This window comes from Aphelocoma coerulescens, chromosome 5 (assembly GCF_041296385.1).
Source record: "Aphelocoma coerulescens isolate FSJ_1873_10779 chromosome 5, UR_Acoe_1.0, whole genome shotgun sequence".
Taxonomy (NCBI): Eukaryota; Metazoa; Chordata; class Aves; order Passeriformes; family Corvidae; genus Aphelocoma; species Aphelocoma coerulescens.
Window position 1 is genome coordinate 18407957 of NC_091019.1, and position 25065 is coordinate 18433021.

Below are 25065 nucleotides of genomic sequence, written 5' to 3' on the forward strand. Positions count from 1 at the left end.
CAGATTTCACAGAGTTTTGTGCTCTTTCAGGTTTCATTAAAAAATGAAAATAGCTTGGGATGCCTTGGCTGTTCTATGAACACCACGACACCTAATTCAAAATCTCTCACAGAAATGAAGAATATTTTTTTCCTACTTCAAACATTATTATCTTTGCTTGAAAGCTACAGTGTAGCTCAGAGACTGATTAAACTGTGTGTGGACTAGTTTAGCAGTCAGTTCAGACACCAAGTGAACATTCCCTCCCTAAAAGAGCAAGAGATGCTTTAAAGAATCAGGGCTTTGCCTACACAAAAGCTGCTTTCCTTCAACTTGTACTGCACTAAGTGAATTAAGGACCACAGATACCTCGTGTTCTGATTTAAAACAGAGGCCCAGACTATCCCCCTCTTCTTGTAAAGTGAAAAAACTCCTGAAACTGCACAAGGAGGGAGGACAGCGAGTGATAATCAGAGTGTTAGTCTTTCCCTTTCAGACACTTAGAGGTCATGAAGAGGACAGGCTGAAAGGGCTGTAATGCTGCAAAACATAATCTTCCTCCTGGCTCTGCTGAGATTTCATGCTTAAGAGAATATTTGACATGGCAGTATTAACTTCAGTAGCTCTTGATCACATGCCCTGAAACACCTCAGCATGCGAAGTCTGAGCCTTGGTTACCTCCCATCTTGAGCAGGAATCTACAGCCCTGACTAATACACATAATGCAGCCACTGCAGCATTTTGCATACTATTTTTTCTTTGGTCAGGTATGATAAACATGACAAACATGACAATACCTATCACATGGAACTCAACCAATTAGGGAAGAAACTAAATAACATGCAAAGATTTAAAAAGCTAGGGTACTCACTACTCTAAAATGTATCTGACCTTTATCCTAAACTACTTAGAAATCAGATTTGCGACTGCTTGCTTCAGCTGTGTAAGTATATTTTTCCAAAATAAGGCAAAGAATCTTTTTGCCAAAGTATTAGTAGATACAGTGAGCCAAGGAAACATTTTCAGAATTCTAAAAGCAACTGACAGAGAAGCTTTCAACTAGTAAACTATTTTCGTGCAGGAAACCACCCCCCCCCCCACTCCCCCCAGTAATACATACTTTCTATAGCTCCTGCTGAATGACAGAGCCACACTGTGTTTCAGGTAACCTGAGAACATTTAGATTTGGAAAGTAGTTCCACATTAAGCATTCAACAGCAAAGAGGGTGGATTAGCACTAATTTCATCCCTAGGGCAGCTCCAGACACATTTCAAGAAGTTATGCCTATAGCAAATCTGGCTTTTCTTCTATACACTAGTGATTTTTTTTAATTTTTTTTTTGTTAAAAATGTAATATATGTCAGCAAGGGATGACAAATTTGGGAATTGCATTAAATGCTTCACTGACAGAAGTGGAGTTTGCATGTACTACTTTTAGACCAGCAGAAAATAATACCAAGGTCTTCTATGGAGAGACAACATCCCATTTTTATTGATGCTCCTAGAAGAGAGAGGTCAGACACTCACAAAGAACTCTGCCTGGAGTATGAAAGGATCCAGTGCCTTCTTGTGCAGCTCCTCCTCAGTAAGGATGTTTGATGCTGTCTGGAGGTATTCTCGAGCTGACTGTTCCCGTGGGGACATGACATAGCCAAAGCCTTGCTCAGAACAGCCTGGGGTGCACATATCCAGTGTGAGTGAAACATTTGAACCTCTCCTGCAAAACAGAGTGGCCAAAGTTTGCTTACAACAGACCCATCACTGTCAGCAATGACAAATGAACAACTTCAGAAAGCCACCCAGCTGGTTCTATGGGGATATTCTGGTCAGTATCTGTAAGAAAATGGGTGATGCTTCTTGAGTAGTAGACAAGACCAGAAGATTATTTTGTACACCGAAACATCCCCAGAGTAAGATCTTGGGATAAACTACCAGTTCAACGTTACTAACAAGAAAAGCCAACCACTGCAGTGAATCGTTTCTCTACCTTAAAAATGTTCTTTCCACAATTGTACATCATGAAAAATGTAAAATGAAGGTCCCAACGTTTTAACAGTTACATTAAAAGCAGAGATTCTCTTTAGTGTAGAATTTTTAGTGGCTTTACTCTAAGTTAGCCACACAATAAAACAAAGAAATCAAAATGCCTATTATTGAATAAAGTTTTAGAGCATTTCTGAGCTTCTGTTAATCTCACACATGATAGACAAAAGTAAGATTCAAAAGCCATCAGCGAATCTATATTTAAATATCTTTAACATAATAATAAAGCTACACAATATGATGATTACTAGGTGAAGGTTCTATACATCCACCCAGTAAACCTATTTTTGATGAATCTCAGCTTGAAAAATCTAGTTAGAAGGTTTGTGTAGGAGCTATTAAAAACCCTGTAAGGACGCAGGCACAGCCAGCTCAGAGAGGGGACAGAAGTCATTACTTGGATCACAGCCCCTTCCTGGACTCAGGAGTTTGTCCAGAAGAATTTGCAGCCAGCCTCCTGCTATGGTTTACAGCCATGGGGAAATGCCACTAGTGGCAGGCATGGAATCTTTAGTGACACCTTTCAAAGGATCTCAACCTTACCCTCCTTTGTGCTGTTAAGCAGCTACCACATTTCTCCCCCAAAACAGATGCATTTGACAATGATTGCCTTTGGTTCTTTCAAGGTGGAAGAGGCTACCTACATAAATAGTTCTTCAGCATGAGGAAATGAGATTATTTCTTCTTCAGCAACATTCAGTGGTGTTTGAATTTAGCTGCTGACCACCCTTTTAATTGCACAGGTGGCTAAAGAATGAGAGGGAAGTAAGACAGAGAACCAGAATGGATGCCAAAGAGGCATAGGTGGGTAATTTAACACAACACCAAACAAAGGAAAAGTGACCAATGTGTAATGTAATCGAAGTTTGTCAGGGCACAGCTCAAACCTGAAATGATGTCTGTCTTCTCAAGGACACGTGTATGTTGAAAACTAGTTTATATCTTAAGTGTACACTTTGTATCTAGTTTGAGAACTTCAAGCAATTGCTTTCATTCTTCCACTTCTAGTTATTTGACAGGTTTTTCGTCGTAATTCATTACTTTAACCAATTGATTATTCCCCAAGTGATACTCCCCAATTCTCTTGATACAGTGAGTATCTTTCGTGTAGGCTAGCAGTCATCTGAGGAGAAATGTCACATCTTCAAAGTGACAGAAATGGAATGAAATCAGGGATAGTGAAGAACACAAATGACTCACGTATTTCAAGCCCCGTCTTGCCTATAAAGAAAAACCAACAGAACTCTCTAGTAGCAGCAGCTTCAGGGACAAGCCCCAGAGGTTACTGTGATCTCATATAAAGGTAGAATAAAACAATAAAAGGTGTAAGATTTTAGGAAAATGTTAACCATTAAGTGAGAAAAAACATTCTAAGCTCACAGAGTGCAAATTGAAAGCCGCTTCTGTAACACTCCTTTTTACTGTGTCCTGAGGTGCTTTGGAAAGTCAGCATCGTATTCTTAAAATCTAAGTTCTGTCTCTTGTTTTAAGCTTTAGAGATGAGAATTAACTACGGTTAACACTCCAATTAAGCTTGAAAACTGAGAAATAAAGAAAGCTGGTACTTTGCTATGCTGGGCCCTTCAGTAATTTCATTCTTATTCATAACATCATTGCTTTTGCACAATTTCTTCACAGAAGTTCTATCAAGACCATTTTTCTATTTCCGTAAGACAACTGAAAGGACATAAAACAGAAAAAGATTTTCTTTTCATCTTGAAACTGCCCTTTCCCAGCTGTGAATCTCTCTGAGATGCTCCTGACTTGCCTGAGAAACTCCTCTTTTCAAGTTGCCCTTATGGTTCAAGCAGTGAACACCAGCTCACCCCAAAATTTCACTACTGGGCTCATCTGAATCAAAATCATTTACTTCTGAATTAACTCTTTTATATATAATAAAATACTGAAGACTACCACTTTTTCTACAGTTTGCTTTTGGAGAAAAGACTATGCCTCCAGCATGAGTGACAGGGAAAAAAACCAAACCAACAAGACCCACCTCTTTCAGAAGTAAAAGCTTTCACTGCCCTATAGGGGAATTTCATGCTATGCAGTTGCTGTCTTGATGAATGGTGAGAGACTGATACAACACAAATAGATGTATTCAGTGGAAAGAAACGATGCTTTAGAAGAGCACTTGTTGACAGCTGTCTAGGAACTGTGTGTTGTTTAGCTAACACACTTGCATTTATGACTGGACTGAAAACAGGACGGGAAATAAAGCAGATGCTTGACTTTAAATCCACATTTTAAAGTGACATACACAAAGGCAATGAAACTTCCTACTAGGCACAGAACTCCTAAACCCACCAAATCTGGGAGCAGACTTTTCCCTATTAGTCACATCTACCCTACCTTTCTTGCAAGCCCACGGATTTAACCGTCAGAGTAGCTGGGTCTGTCTCTGCTTTAATGTCCATTACGCAGTCAAAGACTGGAGTCTCTGGTACGGGATCCAAATCTAGGAAGTCATCCTCATTTTTATCCTCTGTCCACTCTGAGTACGTGAAGGAAGGCTGCCGGCTCACAGATTGGCGTCTGTCCTCTTGCAGCGGAAAGGGAGGGTCTGGTTGGGTTCTGAGTAGATGCCAAAACTGGAGGAAACAAACATTTAAAAAAGTTTCTGCTTGTAGCCAGGCCTTCCATACAGCCTAGGGCATGGGCCTTTAGGACAGCATCCCAGGCCTCTGCATTAGAATTGGAGAGTACTGAAGAGAACAGGAATGTTCCATGCAGGAGCAGCTTTGTGGTGCTCGTTACAAGGATTCACATCTACCCATTCAAACCTGCTTTCAGCCACAGAGGTTTCCACAGAGCTGGCCAGGCTTAACTCAGGGATACAGCAGAAGTGGAATGTGCTTGTGACCATCATATGCAAGCCAATGTGATACCACTGTCCTTTTGTTCAGTTTCTTATCCTTCCCAGGCTTGTTTACAAAATAAGTCTGCTATTGTATTCTACAAATCATACCTCTCCTGATTTAATGGCTTTCCATCTGAAATTTACATATAGCTGTCTTGAGTACAAATAATTGAGCTAAACAGCTTTAATAACCTGGCACTGTACCCTGAATTTATGTATAAACCCATCATTTTTTAAAGAGGCCTAAATTTTGATGTACCTGATCCTGAGGCTCAGAATGCCCATATCAGTTCCTGGCCAGGGGCAAAGACTGTGCTATAATCTAATTATCTGATTTAAATATGGTATAAACATTAAATAATGAATCCTGGAAAGTTATAGGACACAAATGCAATATCAAAGTTTATATTACAAATTAATGAAAGGTTTGAAATTGCATGAATATAAAAAATTTCTTTTTGTATCAGTTTGCACAGATGCTGTGGTAGACTAGATGATTTGGAAATCACATCAGTAGAGTACAAATCCTCCACACAGACTTCAGTTAAAAACAGTTTAAAATTCCAAGCCCATCTCTGAATTTCAGGATCTGGAATCTTAGGCCAACTTCATCCATCTACCATAGAACTAGGAACAGTATCACTCAGGCTAATGCCATACAAACTATACTGCACTGTCATGCATCCCTTTGAGACTAAGAACAGGTCTTATTTTCCACAGTAAAAGCCTCTTCTGTCCTCTTCTTACATGGCTTTAAAATGCCCAGTTGAATTTAGAAAAGTGTCACTTTAAAAGTTCAAATTTCTCTTCCTAGGCTACTAAAGCACATTAGGAGGTCAGGCAGGACAGTGTCAATTTCAACATTGGGAAAGAACAGTTTGGTCACAAAGGCACTCCTCAAAGGAAAAGATCCCTTCAAGGTCTCTTCTAGGTAGCACATGGCTTAAAACCCATTTTAAGGGGAGAGGGGGAGATAGATCACACAGCTGAGACAAAGGGGAAGATAAAGAAAACTGTCTTCATGCAACAATCTGTTGTCCACCAGGCTGGGACTGTAGAAACTCTGCCTGGTTCAATCACCATTTTCAATGTTCTGCCAATGACTATGTTATACCACCTTCTGCAAATACTGATAAAAGCAGATTTTAGCAAACTGCAAAGCAGCACAACCTCAGACATCTGAGGAGGCAGGAGGGACAAGGCTCATGTCCTGTCTCTGAACAGTCTCTCCTTCCTAATGTCCATGTTAAAGAGAACATACTGGGCAAGATTGGTCAGAACTCACAGGACACTTCTTATACTCTGCTGCCCAGCCACTTATCCAGAGAGCAGGGTGACACAGAGTGACATTTGTGCCTCTACTGCAGCTAGAAAACTCTTAGCACAGACCACAGGAATAGAAACCAGTGCAAGCTTGTCTACATGGAAACTGTTAGAAAACGTTTTTCTATACACAAGTTTTAACCAACACAAAAATGTGCAAAGTCTACCTTAATCTGCACTGGTATTCATGTTCACTTGTAAGGAGTTCACGTGCAAAGCCGTCCAAATAGAGATCAGAATTTTTGGCCACAGAGAGCTTTCATGTAATTTTACCTTCTCTGCTAAGAATGTTTTCATCCACTGAGAAATAGTTGAATATGCAAAAAAAAATCACACCCCTGCTATTCAGATTTTCAGCCCAGAATGTTTTGCAGCAAGATTGCCTGGAAAATTCTTAGATGGCTTTTTTTTTTTTTTTTTCCTTTAGCATTTGCTATTACAGAATTACCAGAAGTTTATTTTTGAGGACAAAATTAATCTGGATAAGGTACAGCAGCATCAAAAAAGCAGAAAATTGCATAAACCTGGCTAACTTTCTTGGCTACATCAATGATCACAATAATGGAGGCATTAACTATAATTACTTTGCCTTGTGAATGGTTTTTAGAAAGTACATTTTTCCTGACACATTAAACAGAAGATTTTGCCACTGTGCTGCCTCTGAGTGAACTTAACCATGGCATATAATATGGCATTACTTCCCAGCAGGGAGTGTGGCCAGCAAATCAAAGGATGTATTCCCCTCTCCTTTGCACTGATGGAGCTGTACCTTGAATATCGTAAACAAATTTGGTTCCTCCAGTTTAGGACAGATATGGAAAAACTGAAGTGGTCCCAGTAGAGGGTTGCAAAGGAGGTCAGGGGTCTAGAGTACAGGAAAAAGGTGGGGAATCGGGCTTGTTCAACCTGTCAAAGAGGAGGCTGGAGTGATCTAACAGTGGCCTGCAACTAACGCAAGGGTAGCTCCAGGGATGCAGCCAGACACTTCTTGGTAGTGTCAGCTGATACCACAAGGGACAATGGCCACAAGAGCCTGCAGAAATTCAACTCGGACATTTATGTTTGTGAAGTTTGGAGAAGACACTTGGAAAAGACTATTCCCCAAAAGTGCCATGCAGCTGTGGCACAGGCACACACAGAGATTATACATCTCCATCCCTGAAGGTTCTAAAAACCTGTATGGAAAAATTCATGGCTGACCATACTGAGTGTTGGCAACAGCCCTGCTGCTCCAAGCAGGATGTTCGATTAGCAATCTCTTCCCACCTACTGTCCCATGATTCTAGGATGTACTTCATTATACTTTGCATCACTCAAACAGCATGTGTGTAGCACAACTCCAACTTCCTGAGCTACCTGGGGTGCACCTCTGTAAGCACAGGAGGTGATGCTCTGCCTGCATGTTCAGTAGCTGCATTCCCACTCTAAGGGAACAGCATAGAGGGGTTTGAGAAGCCACATCCAATTAGAGCTCCCTGACAAGAAAGAGTTCTCCATAGCTCTCCCATCTACCACACAACTTTGTGCCAGTTACACAACCAATGGAGAAACACAATACACTGCTGCTCCCCAACAGCTGACAGCTAACTAGATTAATTGTAGTCATGCCACTTAAGCTTGTTCTGCTGGGGCCTTGGCCTACATCTAACAGGACTTCAAATTCAGAAGTACACTGGCACTCTGGAACAGCTCCGTCTGCCACTGACATCAATGGATGATGGTCCTGTTAATGGACCACATCCCTCCTACTTCAGTACAAACAGTCTGCCCACCTGTGGATGGAAAGAATAAAAACCATCAGTGCAATCCCAAATTCATCAAGAAATTGAGTAAGGTTGATTCCTCCACATAAAGCAAGGAGATAATTATATAGAAACAGCTCCAAAAACAGTGCTTTACAATCAACTTGGGCATAACACCAACACCTTTGGATGAATTAGACATCTTCTAAAAATTCACTGAAAAAGGGCGTGAACATAGCTTGTGCTGTATCATAACTTACCAGAGATCCTACAAATAGCAGTCCTAGAGAAGCCAAAGACAGCAGGATGTATGATACCACAACACTCCCAACTGTAGTCAGGCTCTGTGAGACAGCAGAATAGACCATGATTCATTTAGGGGCACAGTACAGTGTCTGCATGCATGCTCTTGGCAAAATGTGCATTATTTCCCATGAAGATTTACTGATATCATACTCACCTGTGGAAAAGCTGCCATCACCACAAAAAGAAAGCCAGGCTTTGGAGAAGACTGAAAGTGAAACCACCTCTAAGCCCCAGCATCTCAGAAGCTCTAAATCCCAGATTTCACTGCTAAGGCAAACAGGAATTCTGCTTCCTACCCTCACGCTTTGCCAAAGCTGAGATCTGAATCCACAATTCAATTTTGCAGACTGGATCAATGCTTCATTGCTACAGTCAGCGTGATTTTATACTGTGGCAAATGGCTTTAAACAAAATTTAGTACTGTTCCTGGGTTTGGGGATCCTTAAATAGAATCCAGCCACAGAGGAGTTTTCTGTGTTTTCTATGCATTCAGTGAAACACCATCAGGTTAATTCACACCACTGGCAGTGGAATTAATTCTGATGTCTTATAGCTCAGCCTGTTCTCAGTAGTAGGTACAAAATTCAATTCTAATGGGCTTCAGTGAGCAAGGAATTTTACTCTGTTTTTCTCCTGCTAGTACAGCTAATGAGAAATTTGGAGTTAAGAGCTTCCATTTGCTTATTTTAACATCAGAAGATTTATTTGCCTATACTGTTTTCAAGTGTAAATTTGCACAATAAATAGTGCTATAATAAACAGTCCTCAAACATATGCATGAACATCTGCACAGAGTCATACTTGGGGTGTTCTTGTGGTGCATTCTAGGAATCAGTTTCCTCTGTGAAGGACAATTATTGTAAGTCAAAATTATACAAATCAGTGGTTTTCTGTAAGGAACAACAATTTGTTAATGATTGAGCCACTGCAAATGAGACACCGGCAATAGTCTGTGAAGAGCTCTGTGCATAATAAAGCCAACTGCAAAAGGGCAAAGAAAAAGTGCTTCTTTCAAGAAACCCCAAAAGAGCAGGTGACATGCAGCTCATAAACACTGATATGAGAAAACAGACTCCACTGTACTTCAATCACAAGAGGCACTGAATCAGATTTTCTATTAGCACTGCAAAGCCTCTGCCTCAAAGATTATGTACAATGGATCTAAGCATCCTGATAGCAAATATATTTCATCTGATTTTTGAAAGTAGCTGTTCACCACTTAATTAAGGTTCTGTCCACACTAGAAAAATCTGCACTGGGTATAATTACCAGTAATTTATCAGATGAATCATTCTGGTATACATGTCATCATGTCATGGTGAGAAGCTAAGCAATTTTACTGGGGTAGCTCTGTAAATATAACTGAATCTGTGCAGCTAGTACACTTGAAATACATTTACTGCACACAGATATATTCTAAACACTCAACAAAAACAGATTTTTGAGACTATGGTGTGATTAGCACCTTTTATGCGGGTTGATCTATTCTTCCAGAATTTAAGCTTCTATTCATCATAAGAAATGAAGTTCCAGCTCTCCCCTTACTGTGGGCTAAACCTTAATGAGATGACTTCTTATTACTTTGTTTCATTTGCAATAATTTGCACATAATGAAAAATCTGCTGTGCTGACCTGACATCATAGCCAAAAATTTAGCCCAATATCTCAAAGATAAAATATTCATCTGTTTTCAGAACACTCCTCTACCATTTCAGGACATATACACAGTGCAAAAGTCACTCTAATGCATGAAATACATGCATACTACACTTTTAATCAGAAGAGATATTAGAAGTGCCACCGAAGGCTACTGACATCAGCTACATAACCAGAGAGCAGCACAGGGACTTACCTCCCCTTGATCTGAAAAAACCTGTTTAAATGGGGTAAGCAAGTAAGAGAGCAGGTCGAAGGCATTCTGAGCTGCTGGGATGGCCCCGTAAGTGCTGTACCACAGCATCATGCAGAGAAGCTGTGCAATCAATCAGAAAAGATGTAATTAGCATATCTCATTATACACACATTCATTTTCATTTCAAGACTGCATAATTAACTAATTTAGTTAGCGCTGATTTCATGTTGATTATCGCTTTTGCTTTAAGAAGTCAGGTATTTTCTAGGCTGTAGCTTGACAGGAATAAAAAGACTGAAGGCTCCAAGCTCAGCCACTATTAACTAGATGTGCATCACTGAGTTACACAGGCTCCCTCCGACCCTCACTAGCAAAAGGGCTGCCCAGAAACAGCAAGTTGAGCAACACTGAAAGAGCAACATGTTCCTCTGGCTTCTGAACTTTCAGGATTATTACTTTTAGATCCAAACTAGTAATTGCATGGATGTAGGATGTTACTGAAAGACTCTTAAGGCCTCTCTCAAAGCTCTCACAAATAGCCATGTTTCACATAGGCATCACTATAAATACACAACATACACACATGGAAACTTTTCATTTGAACCACTTAAGGGGGCTGCACACGCCACAGCATAAACTACAAGAGCAATGATTTTATACTTAACATGCTCACAGAGAGGTATAACTTCATCCCCAACTGTGAAGGGCACACCACAGCTTTAAAGGATACACCTCCTGCTCCACTTGTTAACAACATGGGTCTTTACCCCCATACACATCAGCCACAGAAAATGGATTTGGTGGGATATCGGTCATTCAGCAAAGGAGGCATTTGCAGAGAGGCAGGAAATGGGATGGGAGTCTGGGACATCAAAAGGCAGGGACTGCTCTCAAGGCAAAGCCGTGAGAGGTGGCTGCAGAAATGAGGACTGCACCTATGCCCACTGCTATATCTAGAGTGAATAAGGAGGAAACCTCCCAAGCCAGTGCAGCCTAAAAGAAGGGTCCCAGCATCCCCAAGCTATGGCAAGCTGCCTTACCAGTATCTGTGAGAGGACAAACAGATACATGCTGTCTCCAGGTATTAATCCATTCCACCGGGGAGGCCAACCGAGCACTGCCGTTTTCTGGGAGGCTTTCAGGGACTGCTCCTTCCTGTTCAGCTCTCCTTGTTGTCCTTCAGCTTCATCCACTGACTCCATAACAGCTGGACGGGAACAACCTTCACGTGAAAACGACATGTGCAGGGGATGAATGGGATGTGACCCCGCAGGCACCGCGGGGGCTGCAGGGCTATTGTTTTCCTGGAGACGATGGTTACCTCTCAGTTCCGCCTCAGCAAGCGCAGCTCAGGATTGTGAGCGTCACACTCTATTAGTGCAGCTTTATTCACCTGCCTTCGTCAGAAAAAAGTGAGTGTGGGCGGATAAATTATTTTCCCTTTCTTTCCGGAGGTGCCGATTCTGGGCTTTGTTGTTAACAAATTCTCATTTACATTGCTGCACTTTTTCATTTTTACTTTTTAAAAGAAGCTACCTGTGCTATTGCCTAGCTACACACTTCCCAGCTACATGATGGCAGAGAACCCATTTTGCCCCTTCCCGTCTCAATTTTTCTATTTCTTTTATTTGTCTGCTTTGTCTAGTCCGATTATAAATTTCTGAGGTAGAGACTGTTTCATGTTATGTGCCTGAATAGTGCTCAGGGGCTCTGGGTTTTGGCTGAGTGTCCTAAGGCACTAATAAAATAGACTTTATTCCAATAACCTACTTCTTGGATGAATTCATGCTCAAGAGCTATTTAATAATGTTGCAATGCTGTTCTGTTCAGTGGAAATAACCACTGGTGTGGCTAGTCCCTGTCCCTCAGAAACAGTATTTTGAATAGAGTCTGTGTAGATATAAATTCATTTACAAGAGAAAAGGAGTGGAAGATCAGACTCATGTAAGTACTACTGACTTACATCTTTGTACATGAGGAATGCCCCAAGGCTGCCCTGTGTACAACACTGTAGCCGTAAGCCTAAACCAGCCTCTTGTGTCCCAGGGAAAGGCCACATCATCGGTCCTTCCATGGTTTGTTGAGGAAAGGTTTCTATAAAATGTTCCTCTCAACAAACATTTCTCTACATGTCTCACAATAGTAACTCTACGTCAGATAAGCACCCATTAACTAGCCACAGCTCTAACTAGGCAAATGAAATATATCTGTGTATCAGCTGAGGGTCTGGCCATAGTAAGAATTCATCTTTTAATGCTGTTTTTTTAATGCTAGAACACAACCACTTGAAAACAGCACTTTTCCAAGAAAAGCAGGAAGTTTCTGGAATATAGCTCAAGAGATCATGGGAAGTCTACCTCTCAGTCCTTAATGCTGAAAATTTTCAAGCTTTTAAACTGCTTCATGTCTCACTAGATTTGAACAAGAATTGAGAGGAAAACACTTGTTAATGATTGCCAATTTTTCCCTGCTATTTTCGTGGGATGTTTATGTTCTGTGTTTTGGAACAGGAATTTGAAATTTAGCAGGGACAGAATCTTCGTGTCAGAAACTATTTTTGTCATCCTTGCAGAGAGACATGTACCTGTGGCTGAGATCTAAAGCTTCAAAAATATCTACTTTCTTAGAGTTTATTATTGTTTGCTCCTGAAGTCTCTAACCTTCCATTTTCACTAAACATAGTTTAAGTTCTACTTTTCCTTTATCTGCATTAAATAATGTACCTGTGTCCCTAAGAATGATTAATGAACATATTTACTGTTTTTCTAAGTTCTGATGATTTCCTGTCTTGCATACTCCTCCCCAAAGCTCAAGATAAAATATACACAGTGCAAAACTAAAGCAACATTGGGAAGACAACCAGACCAAGAAATGCAAGGAGCCAAGGAATGCAGATTTCATGCTCAGCTTTCAACTGGTTTTTATAAGTCATAAAATTTCATATTTCAGATTTTTTTTAACTGACCAAAGGTGCTGCCTTATGTAGCAGGTAAACAGCATTTCTTTGTTTTGTACTTGTAACAGCCTGAGATTTTACAAGGTCATTTCTGGTTGGAAACAAACCCCTGACTATAATACAACGATGTGAATGCCACTTAACTACATCTTCTGGAAAAAAGATGTCAAAGTTAGGGCACTGCCCTGTGTCTGTAACCATGGGGATCTGTGCCTCTCCACAGCCCAGAAGTCCAATTCCTGGAATTCCAGTGTTGTCTAATAACACCTGTACAATTGTAGGGGTCATATTCTCCTTCTTACAACTGCCCTATATGAAGGACAATAGACCACTCTTACTTTCAATTATTTTCACTGCATAAGGTAGAGACCGACCTGGTCTGTGGACATAGGAGCCCAGGATCCCAGCTCTGCTGAATTGACACTGTTATCAAGAGTTATTTTCCCTAACACAACAGAAGGCAAAAGGTGCAAGAACTAAAATAATGGGGAACTGGCTGAATCCATACATAAAAGTGAACAGATACATGTCTTGGATATACAAAGAGAAGGTCTAGTATTAACCAAAATCCACTCAAACTTTTCTCCTACAGATCCCAAAAGATTAGACTCAAACATAATGATGCCCACCTAGGCTTCTGTATTGGTTTAACTATGCCAGCTTCATGCAACACTTCAATTAGCACTCACACATCATCTTGCAATCCCATATTCCTGTATTGTTTGCCCTAATGGGCCCAGGATTCTTTCAGTTGCAGATGAGGTAATGAGTGAGATGTCAGTGAAGCTTTCTCGTGTCAAGGTGAATGTGAAGGTCCTGAGAGAGCTGCATCCAGGAGTGAATTGAGCCTCTCCTCTGCTAGTGATTTGACTGAGTGAAATGTAGCATCCATGTGATAGCCTCCTTATTTCCTGCATCATGGAGATGGGGATTCAAGTTCCATGAGTACTTCTGCTTTGGAACAAGACTACACTTGCTAGGAAAAAAAAATTCTTTGGCAGAAGAATTAAAAGGTCTCTGACATCTGTAGCAGCCATATGGCTTGTGAAAGCAAGTTGAAATTTCAAAACAGCACCATAAACTTAACCTCATCCTTGCTGTTCAAGGAGAAGCACTTTCTGGATCATGCCAGGGATCCATTCATCCTGTATTCTTTCCTTAAGCAGTGCCACCAAAACAAGCTGCCAAAAATACACAGCACAGCACTGCATATTATTATATTATGGAATAATATATATAGGGAAACATCTTTCTTCACTCAGAAGGTAAAAGCTGGCTTCTGTAACTGACAATGCCCATTTTAAATTTCCCTGCATCTCCATATCTTTTTTTTTCTGACTTCATATGCGGGTACATAACAGGCACAAGAAAGAAAAAACACCTATCTAACTCTCAGAAAAACAAGTGCTTAGAGTAGTAGTCTTAGCTGAAACGCTAAAAGGCACTGTAGCAATAATAAGCAAGTCAACAAAGCCTTACAGTAACAAACATGCCACGATCCCATCAAATCCTGCTGTGGGTGAGGCATTAGCAGCTCTGTAACTCAACTGATTCATGCTTAAAGCCTTCAGAGGAAAACAAAAAACAACCCCTTAGAACCTCACATCCTGGCTATATTTCCTAATGAAGTTAACATTTTAGAAGGAACTTGTGTCCTCTCTTGTGCATGGGTGCTAATGCTCAAGGAATTGGCACAGCTCCATTGGCAGACTTAATTTAACAATTCATTTTTGAGAGAAAGACTTATTCCTCAACAAAATTGTTTTTATAACAGAAAGAAAATGTACCCCAGCAGTGAAAAGACAGTGCTCATACAGTTATTAGACATTTATGCACATCCATCTTACTGTCCTTGTGGGAATTATGCTTCTGGGTTGGACGGTGCTGCCTCTTCACTGGGAAACACAGATTTTATTAATGGTGGATTCTACCTTCCAGACACACAAGACAGGAGAGCAAAAGGGGCCTCACCTGTTCTGCCAAGTCTCAAGCTGCAGCAGCCAACACACCACAGCAGCTCAGCTGCATTGCCCCTAATTGTTTTAGGTGTATTGAGGTACATTGCTCTCTGAACCTGTCCACATCTTCATGATGGTCATGTATGGTGAGAATTTATAGGAATGGACCACAGCGTGGAAGCATCACAAAGTATGAACATGCCAGCAATACCTCACATCCATGAAGATTATCAGCATTTCAGACCAGAGTCATAAGTCCATTTATGGCTTCTGCATCTTCAGATGTCCAAATGCAACTGCCTACTGAAATCTCAGCCTCTAATTTCCATCTAACTGCTAGGGAGAACTGCTACTGATGAAAGAACAGTAGATGAAAGCACACTACTGTGATAGGTCTCAAGTGCACTGCTTCTTTTGACGTGCACCTCAGCTGTACACGCAGGACACAACCCTTGGCAATGTAGTTCACAGATCTGGTCAAGACCTTGTTAAATACACACATCATAAGACATCCTGATCGCAGGTGCTGGAAAGACACATCAAAGCTGAATGAGCTGCCTCAGAGTGCACATGAACAAGAGGCAGCTTGTGCTAGAGGGTAAAAAGCCTGTCCATCCAAAGAATGGAGCTTTAGGAGAAAGGTATCGGCTAAGAAAACATTCTCTTTTTTGGTTGCCACTGCAGCATGACAAGGATGGAAACGGAATACTTAGCTTTCTTTTGCCCTGCAGTGGTATGGAAAGAAGGGGGTAAGAGGAAGGGGACCTCTCATACTTGCGTGGCAAACGTAACTTGTGTACTTAGGTTCTTCACTCTGCAGACTCTGAAACTTCTACCAAACTTCTTCAGGAACAGCAACCTAATTTATTAAGTACTAAACATGACAGGAGCTGCATCATTACTGTTTACAGACAGATAAAATTCACCACCAAGGAAAGTCTGTTTCTTCTTGGTTCTGTCTGCACTCCTGACTCATCTGATAAGTTATGTTGAAAATTTACACTAAAGATATAATGATCTGTGCTGAAAACTGAGGATGCTATTTGCTGTTACCCTAAGAATGCATCTCTCTCTCTCTCTAGCTCCTCCATTATTAATTTTTTTTGACCTTTCTGATCATGACAACTGCTGCTTTGCTTGATCCCTGACCTGCTCTGTTTAAAAGAGTTCAATAAATTAATGTTTTCCAAATGGCTGAGTAAAACACTGCTCAGGAGGAGAGCATCTAAGCCTCAAAAGTATCCAGATTAAAAGTTGCAGAGAAAAACATCCCCGGATGCACCCCAGAGCTACCTACTACTGACTGACTGGAGATGGAGGGGATTTACAGCTATGTAATCGCCTCAGTACTTTCAATTCCACTCTGGATAAAGTCCAAGTTTTAGGTGCCAAGAGCTTGTGGTTGGTAGATCTTGCATTTGTAATGCAAAACCACATTGAGAGCTACTTCAGAAAGTATCAGACAGCTTAATTCAAACACTAGCTACAAGCCAGGCAGATCCATGGGTCTCACTACATTTACCACTAAACACTGCAAGGCACCAAAGCAACCCTAAAATCACTTTGGTATCTAACTGGAAGCCAGTTAGATCCATCCTGTGGTCCTCTGTAGGACTGCAGACTGCAACTGCAGATGTCAGACTCCTCTCTGTAACAGAATTTAAAGAAACTAGCCTGACATACCACCAATTTAAGTAAGAGGTCCAAGAAACTGGAACTATCCTCTCTGACACATTAGGGAGGAATGGAAGATTCTTCACCAAGACTCAGCCTACACACCAGCAACACGGGTGTCAGTCTCCTATGTTACTTAATCTGAGATGAATTTCAGCTTACAACTTCTAATGCTCTTGGTTTGCACTAAGTTTATCTACCCCGGTCTGCGAGAACAAGCTGAGCCAGGCAAGAGGCTGTGTGGGGAACAACTGAAATTTCTAACATTCAAGGACTCTATTCAGGAAAGCTGAATATTTTTGCTAAGAAGATCACACTGGAAATACCTGTATTTCATTCACTCCAATTCATGGGTTGATATGCCCATCAATTCAGCTGCTCACAGCTCTCCAGAGACATTGTTTCAGGCTCTCTGAGATTCAAGAGAACACCACCTCATGCTTGGTTTTTTTGTGTGCACATGTTGGGGAAGTTCAGTGACAATGATGCACACTATAGCTTTAAAATCGAGATTTTAGTAAGTACAGCCACTGATTTAAAATGTCTACCATTCTCTTGATTAGTCTATAGAGAAAAATCTACTTCGGTCCTCCATTCTGAAAGACAAGCAGAATTGGTAATAAAATACCACAACTTTTTGCATCACTACAAAACTCCTTAGGAAGACTCTGCAATGGTCCCTCCCTAATCCTGAACAAGAAGGTTAATTTACCCTTGTGTGACAGAGGATAACCCACAAATACCAACTTTGCACTTACTGGTGCATGAGTGGCATGTAGCATGGGGAAAGCCAGCAACCTCCTTCTGGGGAAGGCAAGCATTCTCTGTGGAGTTCTTTGATGGTGCAGAGAGGAAAAGGGGTGTCACCTACTCACCAGGAAAAGTACTGTAGACTTGCACTTCCCAAGCTCAGCTGGTGGAGTCTGGCTGCCACTTATGCCAAACTCCGATTAGCAAAAGGGACAGACGCATCAAGAGAGAAAGAAAGGAAGGGGCAAAGTCATGCAGAATATCTGTGAGCAAGGCATGCAGAGAACCGAGGTCTACGTACTTCTAGCTGATGCTTTGCCCCTTTCACTGGCAACACTTCTAACAAACTTGAAGAAGAAACTTTCCTCTTTACTTGAAATAAGTTCTGCTGAAAAGAATACGCAGTGCCTTTGCCGTGCTGGGGGGCTGCACAGCTCCATCCGTAAAGGGCCTCTTCTCATCTCTGAGGGAACAGCAACCTGATGCCAGAGTGCGCAAGGAGAATAGTTGCCTTTCCACTCAGCAGCTCCCTGCTGAACTGCTGAGTCACATGTTTTCTCTGCATTCATTTCACACTGCTCCCACTCAGTCCACCTGCCACTTCATCTGGGATGGGTGGGAGGAGAGAAAGAGAGGTGAAGGCAGAAAAAACGTTCGTGTTCACCCAGGACCATTATTATGATACCGCGGGGTCACATATAAAAGCAAGCCTGCAAGCTGCTAGAGAGGGATGGAGAAGAGAAATATCAGACTGCAAGACAAGCTGCCTCCCCCTCTTCTTCAACAAGAGGAGACTGGCCATCACACAAGTTGCAAACCTCATCTGATTCCCAATCTGTCAATGATGTTAAGCGCTTGCTGATAAGTTCTGTGAATCTCAGGCTACGGACAAGGCTCGTTGCTGTGATTTAGAAGAGCCTTCAAGTTGCTGTGATTTTTTCAACAGTCCAACAGCTACTGTGTTGTAATTGTCTGGCTGCCACAGGGAAGTGCCACAATGATAAGTGAAAATATCATCTGGATAGATTCCAGTTCCTAAGGGCATCTTCAGCTGAGTTACTGCAGTGGAAATGTCTACCAGCTCCAACTTTCATCATTAAAGAAGATGAAGAGGAAATCCTAGCCATTTTATTGCAGGTTCCATAAAGCTCAAGCCTAACAGGAGTCATCTCCTACTACCTGTTAAATTCTTGTACAGAAAAGGGACTCTATTATCAATGGTGGGAAACACGTTTATCATGGTTACAGAGGGTCCAGATTACCCTTAGGATGGGCTGTACACATGGAAATAAACATTTAATGAAATTACCACAGTAGTATTTTTTCTGTGATTAGAATTCTGGGACGGTACATTTTATAAGTCGTGAAAAAAGAAAATGCCCAGAAGTTTCCTAATTTATTAAATCAATTTCTGAAAAACCGCTTTTGAAACTAACTTTCAGACTATACGAGGACAACTGTGATTAATTTTCAGACTAATGTTTAACCCACAGCTACTGTTAGCAGAAAAACTGAGGGCTTGTTATGAGCTAAATAAGGATTTTGTTTTATTAAACCAAATTAATGATTCAAAAAAGAAGCCTGTTTTTCCCTGTGAGAAGGAATCTGTTCTTAGTTAATGTTCAGTCTTACTTTTTAGTGACTCTAGTACAAATCTCTGCAAATGTGCCTGCACTCTACAGATCCGAAATGCAAAGACAAAATCCAGTCTCAGAGGGTGAAGTGATACAGCATTAAAATGCCTTTCTATATCAACTTCCACTCCCCACCCCACAGAGTAGCTCACTGTGGTGTTGCTCAAGTAGTAGTTCAGGAAAAAAATGATAACTGCAGAGGAAAAGAAACATGGGAAAGAGAAAAGCAAAACTCACAATCTTCTCAAATTCCCCTGCCTCCATAGAGGAGTCTTTTTTGTTCCAAATAATCAAAAGATTTGCAAAACACAATTTTAAAAGACAGGATGCTGGCCTACAAAATCATCAGGGGGAAGGATGCAGTCTGACACCAGAGATTTTGTTTTACTGAAGGGTGGGTCTGGGGGACTTCATTTGATCTGCCACCAACCCCTTCCTTTCCCAAATGTTCCAGACAGCATTCCTCTCATACTAGGGTCCTACACACTGGTATTGACTGCTTTACAATATACCTAACCCACCTAGTAAGAGAAGGTAATTTACCTGATCCTCACACCAAATCTCTAATCCACAACAGCTCATATGAAACAGACCTGCAAGGGAAAAGCAGCTCAGTTGACACCACTCTGAATTAGGTGTGAGCCTCACTCAGATGGGAGCAAGAAGAAAAAAATCCTTGGGCCCTCTGCTCTGGAAAGACAGCAAAGAGGAACTGCTAGGAGCCATCAGACTGTCAGATAAAGCAACCATATGGGAAGTATATGGGAGCTACTGTACCACCTGCAGGGTCTGGCAGGGTCTGCCAGGGTCCTACACTCGATATAAACTGCTATGTCTCTACTAAAAATGGGGAAATTGCTCTTAATTCCCAATGCAAGACTAGTTATGCTCTTGTCCACATCTAAATCATACTCCCACTCCTAAATCAAATACACAAATGGTTTATTCTTAATGGCTCTCCTAATGCTTACAGGTCTTAAACACAAGATGTGTTGTTGGGCAGTGTCATTTTTCCTTTTCTCCTGTGAAACATCAAGTTAAATGAAATGCCATTTCTCAGGGCAGCCAGGGCCCCTCGAGGAGAGTTTGCTTCAAAATAAAATATTAAATATGGTGTCAAATTACAGCTCTTAAGCGAATGCAGACCCTCAGAGGGCAGAGACACTGAATATTAACTTCTATCACACCCACACATAATTAGCAATTGCACTCTTTCAATCAGGGCTCAATTCAAAGCTGCTTTGGTTTGATTTTATCTTTTCTCCTTTCCTCTTAACCCTCTTACAGAAGGTCCATCTGATTACCACTGAATATTAGATACAATTTAAATTTTTCTTTTCATTAAAGAATAGATTTCTTTGTTATGCTGTTTTCTTCACTGAACATTTTCAAGTGCCTGGTGATAATTCGGGAGCTGCCTTGAGCTTTTATAAACAGACTACAAGTTGACTTCCAGTGGAGTTGGTTGTCCCAAATTAATCCCAGGCTGCAAATTCCCTTTAGCACTGAAAATGGAAATCCACAAAGCAGCTCTGTAATTCCACAGTTCAAGAGATAAAGGCCTAGACTGCCCATGCACAGGCAACACAGGCAGGGAGAACTGTCAGCAGCACAGTGATGCAGATCGAAGTGTACAGGTTTGAACTCTCTGAAACAGGATAACCAACTCTCCGCTCCCAAACCTTAATAACAATTTTTGTGCCTTTACACTTTAGCTACAGGATATACTTAAATGTCCCTGAGTGCATAATCAAAAAATGGCAATAATTTACAACCAGACAAACAGCCTCTTCAATAAAAGAGTGACTCTGACAATTAAAAGAAACACATTCTGGTATCACACACTTTTGAAAGTGTTTACTATTCATACCACTACAATCTGAATTGGTGTTGTCACACTGCTATTGTTGGAAAAAAAACAAAAGGCATATTTCTTTTGTTAAATTAATAACTTCTACAGTCATAATGCTAATACCACTGTGTGTTTCTAATGTCTCCCCAGTGACTGGCCTGGCATTCTGTAGGTATTAGATCCGCTCTCTGCTCTCATGAATGAGTGGGTTTGCACCTTGAAGCAGAGGGGTGATTTGTTGGCTTCCTGCCAGGTTCAAATGGGAACATTTTGATGTCATTCATTTGGGGATAGCCTGCTTTACTAAGTGACTCAAATCTTATGCCCTGGAGCCTTCACAAAAAAACATTTAGGAAAGCCACTATCACATTCATTTCAAAGACAGTAAATTATATCAAGACCAGTCTCAACAATCATCTTCAGCCACAAACCTGATACATGCCCCAAGGGTATTATGCCAAGTATAAGCATTTTGCTTTCTTTCATGCATTTAAAAAGGCTATGCTTGCATTGCTCGGCTTCCTCAGAAAGCAACAGTATCCCTCAGACCCTCTAATTTAGGCTTTGAAATAAACACTTGTAGAGATAAGGGTGTGGACATCCATAGACAGAATCAATTTTATCTCTGTCTTAGAGCTCTATTTCCATCCAGGGCTACACCATTATGGGCCCTAATGGAAACCCTGAACAATTAAATATCATTGTTTCCAGTTCAGTGCTCTGCTACCTCTCTAACTGTAGTCCCTTCATGTTAGAGGCATGCTTAGATTACTGAAATGTCACAAGAATAAGAGTTTCAAGCTCTCCTTCTCCCTAGCTATCCACGCAGGTGCATAAAAAGTGAACAATGCAAGTAAAAAGCGGTAACAGTCCTGTTTTTTAGTCTATCTGGGTTCCTATACTGTGCTCATCAACATGGATACACAGCCTTAAATAGTAAACTAAAAAGATGCAACAGCTTGCCTTCTCATCCTCTTCCCAGGGAAGGAACATGCACTGAGCAATGTTTTGTCTAGACAGATAAGCAGACATGCACAAGTTGTTACAGCTCTCTGTTGGAGAAGGTGACACAAAAAAAGCACACGCTGGTGATGAGCTTTGCAATTATTCCGGGAGGATTTTGCATCACTTGTCTGCAGCCATGAGCTTCACTCTACAAAACAACCCGAAGAAACAAACCTCTCATGCTCACCTGTATCCCAAGGCTCCACTCCACCTCACACCACACAGCCTCAGGCTGAGTTGCCGTGGCAAGAGCTGACATTAATCAACAGGTCTCCACAGTGGTAAGCAAACACCATTTTGAATCCTTCATAAGCAGAGCATTTCTACTTCTAGCTCCAGAATGGGGTCACAGATAGATTTTCATTGTGTACTCCAGATAATGCTGCAGAAATGATGTTGATCTGGGGTGGCATGGAAGCAGGCGGCAGGTGCGCTTGCATCTGTGGGAGGCACACCTTAAAACCTCCCATTGCTTCAGGTATAAAAGGTCTCATAGTATGTCCTATTCTGAGGATGAAAAGACAGCGATTTACCTCCTCAACTACACAACACAAATTGGGACTATTCAAAAACATTGTCTCATCAGGTCTTGATTGAAGCATTTCTTTCTTTTCAGAAGCTCCTGACTTCATAACATTTATAATTCAGGTCACCACAAAGGCACCAAACATATTCTTATGGACTCCTAGCTACCCCACAGTTTTGTATCCATGTTGAAACATGCTGTGTACATAACATATTTTGGAATATGAGTAGTCAATTGCTTCCATTAGGATGCTCTTTATGAAGTGTGGGTGACAGTATGTGTCAATGGGAAGCAAGATTTCATCCACAGAGCTGTATTTCTGCTATGCTATCCAGAACACTTCATCTGCCTTAACAGGAGATGCCAAATGCCTCAGATCAACTCTCCTCCCACACTTGACTTCAATATGAAGAATAAAGTACTGAGTAATCTTGTAAATCTCATTCTTAGCTTCTAAAGACCAGTGCGGCACTTTCAAACCATCCCACCTCTGTCTTCCTCCACATTACTTCAAGATTCTACTAAAAGAATTTTTTTTGTTTGCACCCCTCATCTCCCAATGCCAATTATGTACAACAAACCTGCTTGGTCCTTTCCTGAAGGGTCTGTGTGGCAAGGCTTTGGTAGCAGGGTGTGGGGGACTATGAGGATGGCTTCTTTGAGAAGCTTCCCTGCATCTGACAGTTCTAATGCCAGCCAGCTGGCCAAGGCCAAGCACATCAGATGGTAGGAATACCGCTGGGATAATCTGTTTAAGAAGGAGAACAAAGTTATGGCACAGAAGTAAATGTGGCCAGAGTAGAAAGGAGTGAGAGTATGTGAGAGAAACAGCCCTGCAGACACCCGGGTAAGAGCAGGAGGGGCAGGAGGTGCTTCAGGCACCAGAGCTGGGATTCCCCTGCAGCCCATGGAGGAGCAAAGATCTACCTGCAGCCTCTGGAGGACCCCATGCCAGAGCAGGTAGATGCCCAAAAGAAGGTTGTGACTCTGTGGTAAGCCCATGCTGGAGCAGGTTCCTGGCAGGGGGACCTGCAGACTTGGGAAGAGAGGAGCCCGTGCTGGACCACCCTGTTCCTGAGGAGCCACATCCGCTGGAAAGAACCCACACTGGAGCAGTTTGTGAAGGACTGCAGCCCGTGGGAAGGACTCACATTGGAGAAGTTAATGGAGGACTGCCTCCCATGGGAAGGAACCCATGATGGAGAAGGGGAAGAACACTTTTTCCTGAGGAGGAAGCAGTGGCAGAAAAAATATGTGATGAACTCACCATAATCCCCATTCTCCATCTCCCTGAATCACTGAGAGAGAAGAGATAGAGAATCAGGAATGAAGTTAAGACCAAGGAAGGAGGGGTAGGAGGAAGGTGTTTTTAAGATTTGTTTTACTTCTCATTATCCTGCTCTGATTTTGATTGGCAATAAATTCAACTAATTTCCCTGAATTTTGCCTGTGACAGTAACTGGTGAGTGATCTGTCCCAGACCTTATCTCAACTCATTGTATTTTGAGTTTGCTGTATTTTCTCTCCCTTACCCAGTTCAGAGGGGGGTGACAGAGCGGCTTTGGTGGGTGCCCGGCCTCCAGCAAAGGTCAAACCACCACAGTAGCATTAATTATGCTGGGAAGATCATAAAAAGAATGGACAAGAGCTACATTTTATCCATGGCCCAGGTAGAAGCCCTGTGATCTATTTCAGATATGCTGAGCAGAGACACAAAAAGAAAAAAGAGGAAGCAGGGCAGTATCAAGTCCTATTTTTGAGGGATAACTCAAAACATCATAGTTCATCCTTTCATCTCTGCAGATCTTGAAATGACCTTATCAGCTGAACAGACAATAGTATCCCCAAATCCGTATGTGCATCCAATAGGAGTTGCACTTTAGTAGCATGTAAAAAAAACCCCTAAAGAACAAAGGAAGCTTCACCTTAGAGCTGTTGCAAAAGCATTCTTCCATACAGAAAAATAACACATGCTCTTCAGTGTGCTGGCAAAGGACATTCAGAACCTATCAGTACCAGTGAGCACACAGGATGCTAAATGGGGCCATTTTGAGAACGCCTGCACAAACCCGACCGAAAGAAAAATGACCTATTCTGAAAAATAGATCTGTATTTATCTTTGTCTCCCACAGAAGGCATTCAAAATGGAAGGCATTTAGTGTCTTTCAGGAGTGCCATCCCTCTTATCAAAAGGCTGCAAAATTGGTCAGATGAAACTTTTACCCGTTTCAGCAGGAATGTTGCCTGTGCAAGGATGTTGGGGCCAAGACTTACAGTCTAACCAGCTTCCCTTCGGTTTCTGTAAGAGACCTCTTTGACATACTCAGAGGGAAGGTAAAGGCATTCAAACTGTGAAAGACTCTGCAAAGCAGCTGCTTTGGGCTGTCATTTGAAGGTCAGTCTCCAACACACAGTATTTATTTTCCTATTGTCGAACAACCTGAGTAGAAGGGACTTTTAACAGAATATGTTAGTTAATTGAATCTGGAACATTAATAGGTTTTTCACAACACTGTAGCATTTTTTTCTATGAAAAGCAATGAAAAAATGGTTCTATTTAAAAGTGGTAATAGCTGTAGTCTTTGAACATATGCTTAATGA

At 41.5% G+C, this 25065-nt stretch overlaps 1 protein-coding gene across 3 annotated transcripts in view; it reads right to left on the minus strand.

The window, feature by feature from the left end:
* PTPN5 (protein tyrosine phosphatase non-receptor type 5) overlaps window positions 1–25065 on the minus strand; it is a 78326-nt gene that overhangs the window by 22542 nt on the left and 30719 nt on the right. For all 3 annotated transcript variants that reach the window (XM_069016915.1, XM_069016914.1, XM_069016913.1), the window contains exons 3-7: window positions 11150–11331; window positions 10110–10229; window positions 8212–8295; window positions 4379–4617; window positions 1508–1697 (exon numbers count right to left, since the gene is read on the minus strand). In XM_069016915.1, coding sequence (XP_068873016.1) covers window positions 1508–1697; window positions 4379–4617; window positions 8212–8295; window positions 10110–10229; window positions 11150–11331 — 815 coding nt within the window. The remainder of the gene's footprint in view (window positions 1–1507; window positions 1698–4378; window positions 4618–8211; window positions 8296–10109; window positions 10230–11149; window positions 11332–25065) is intronic.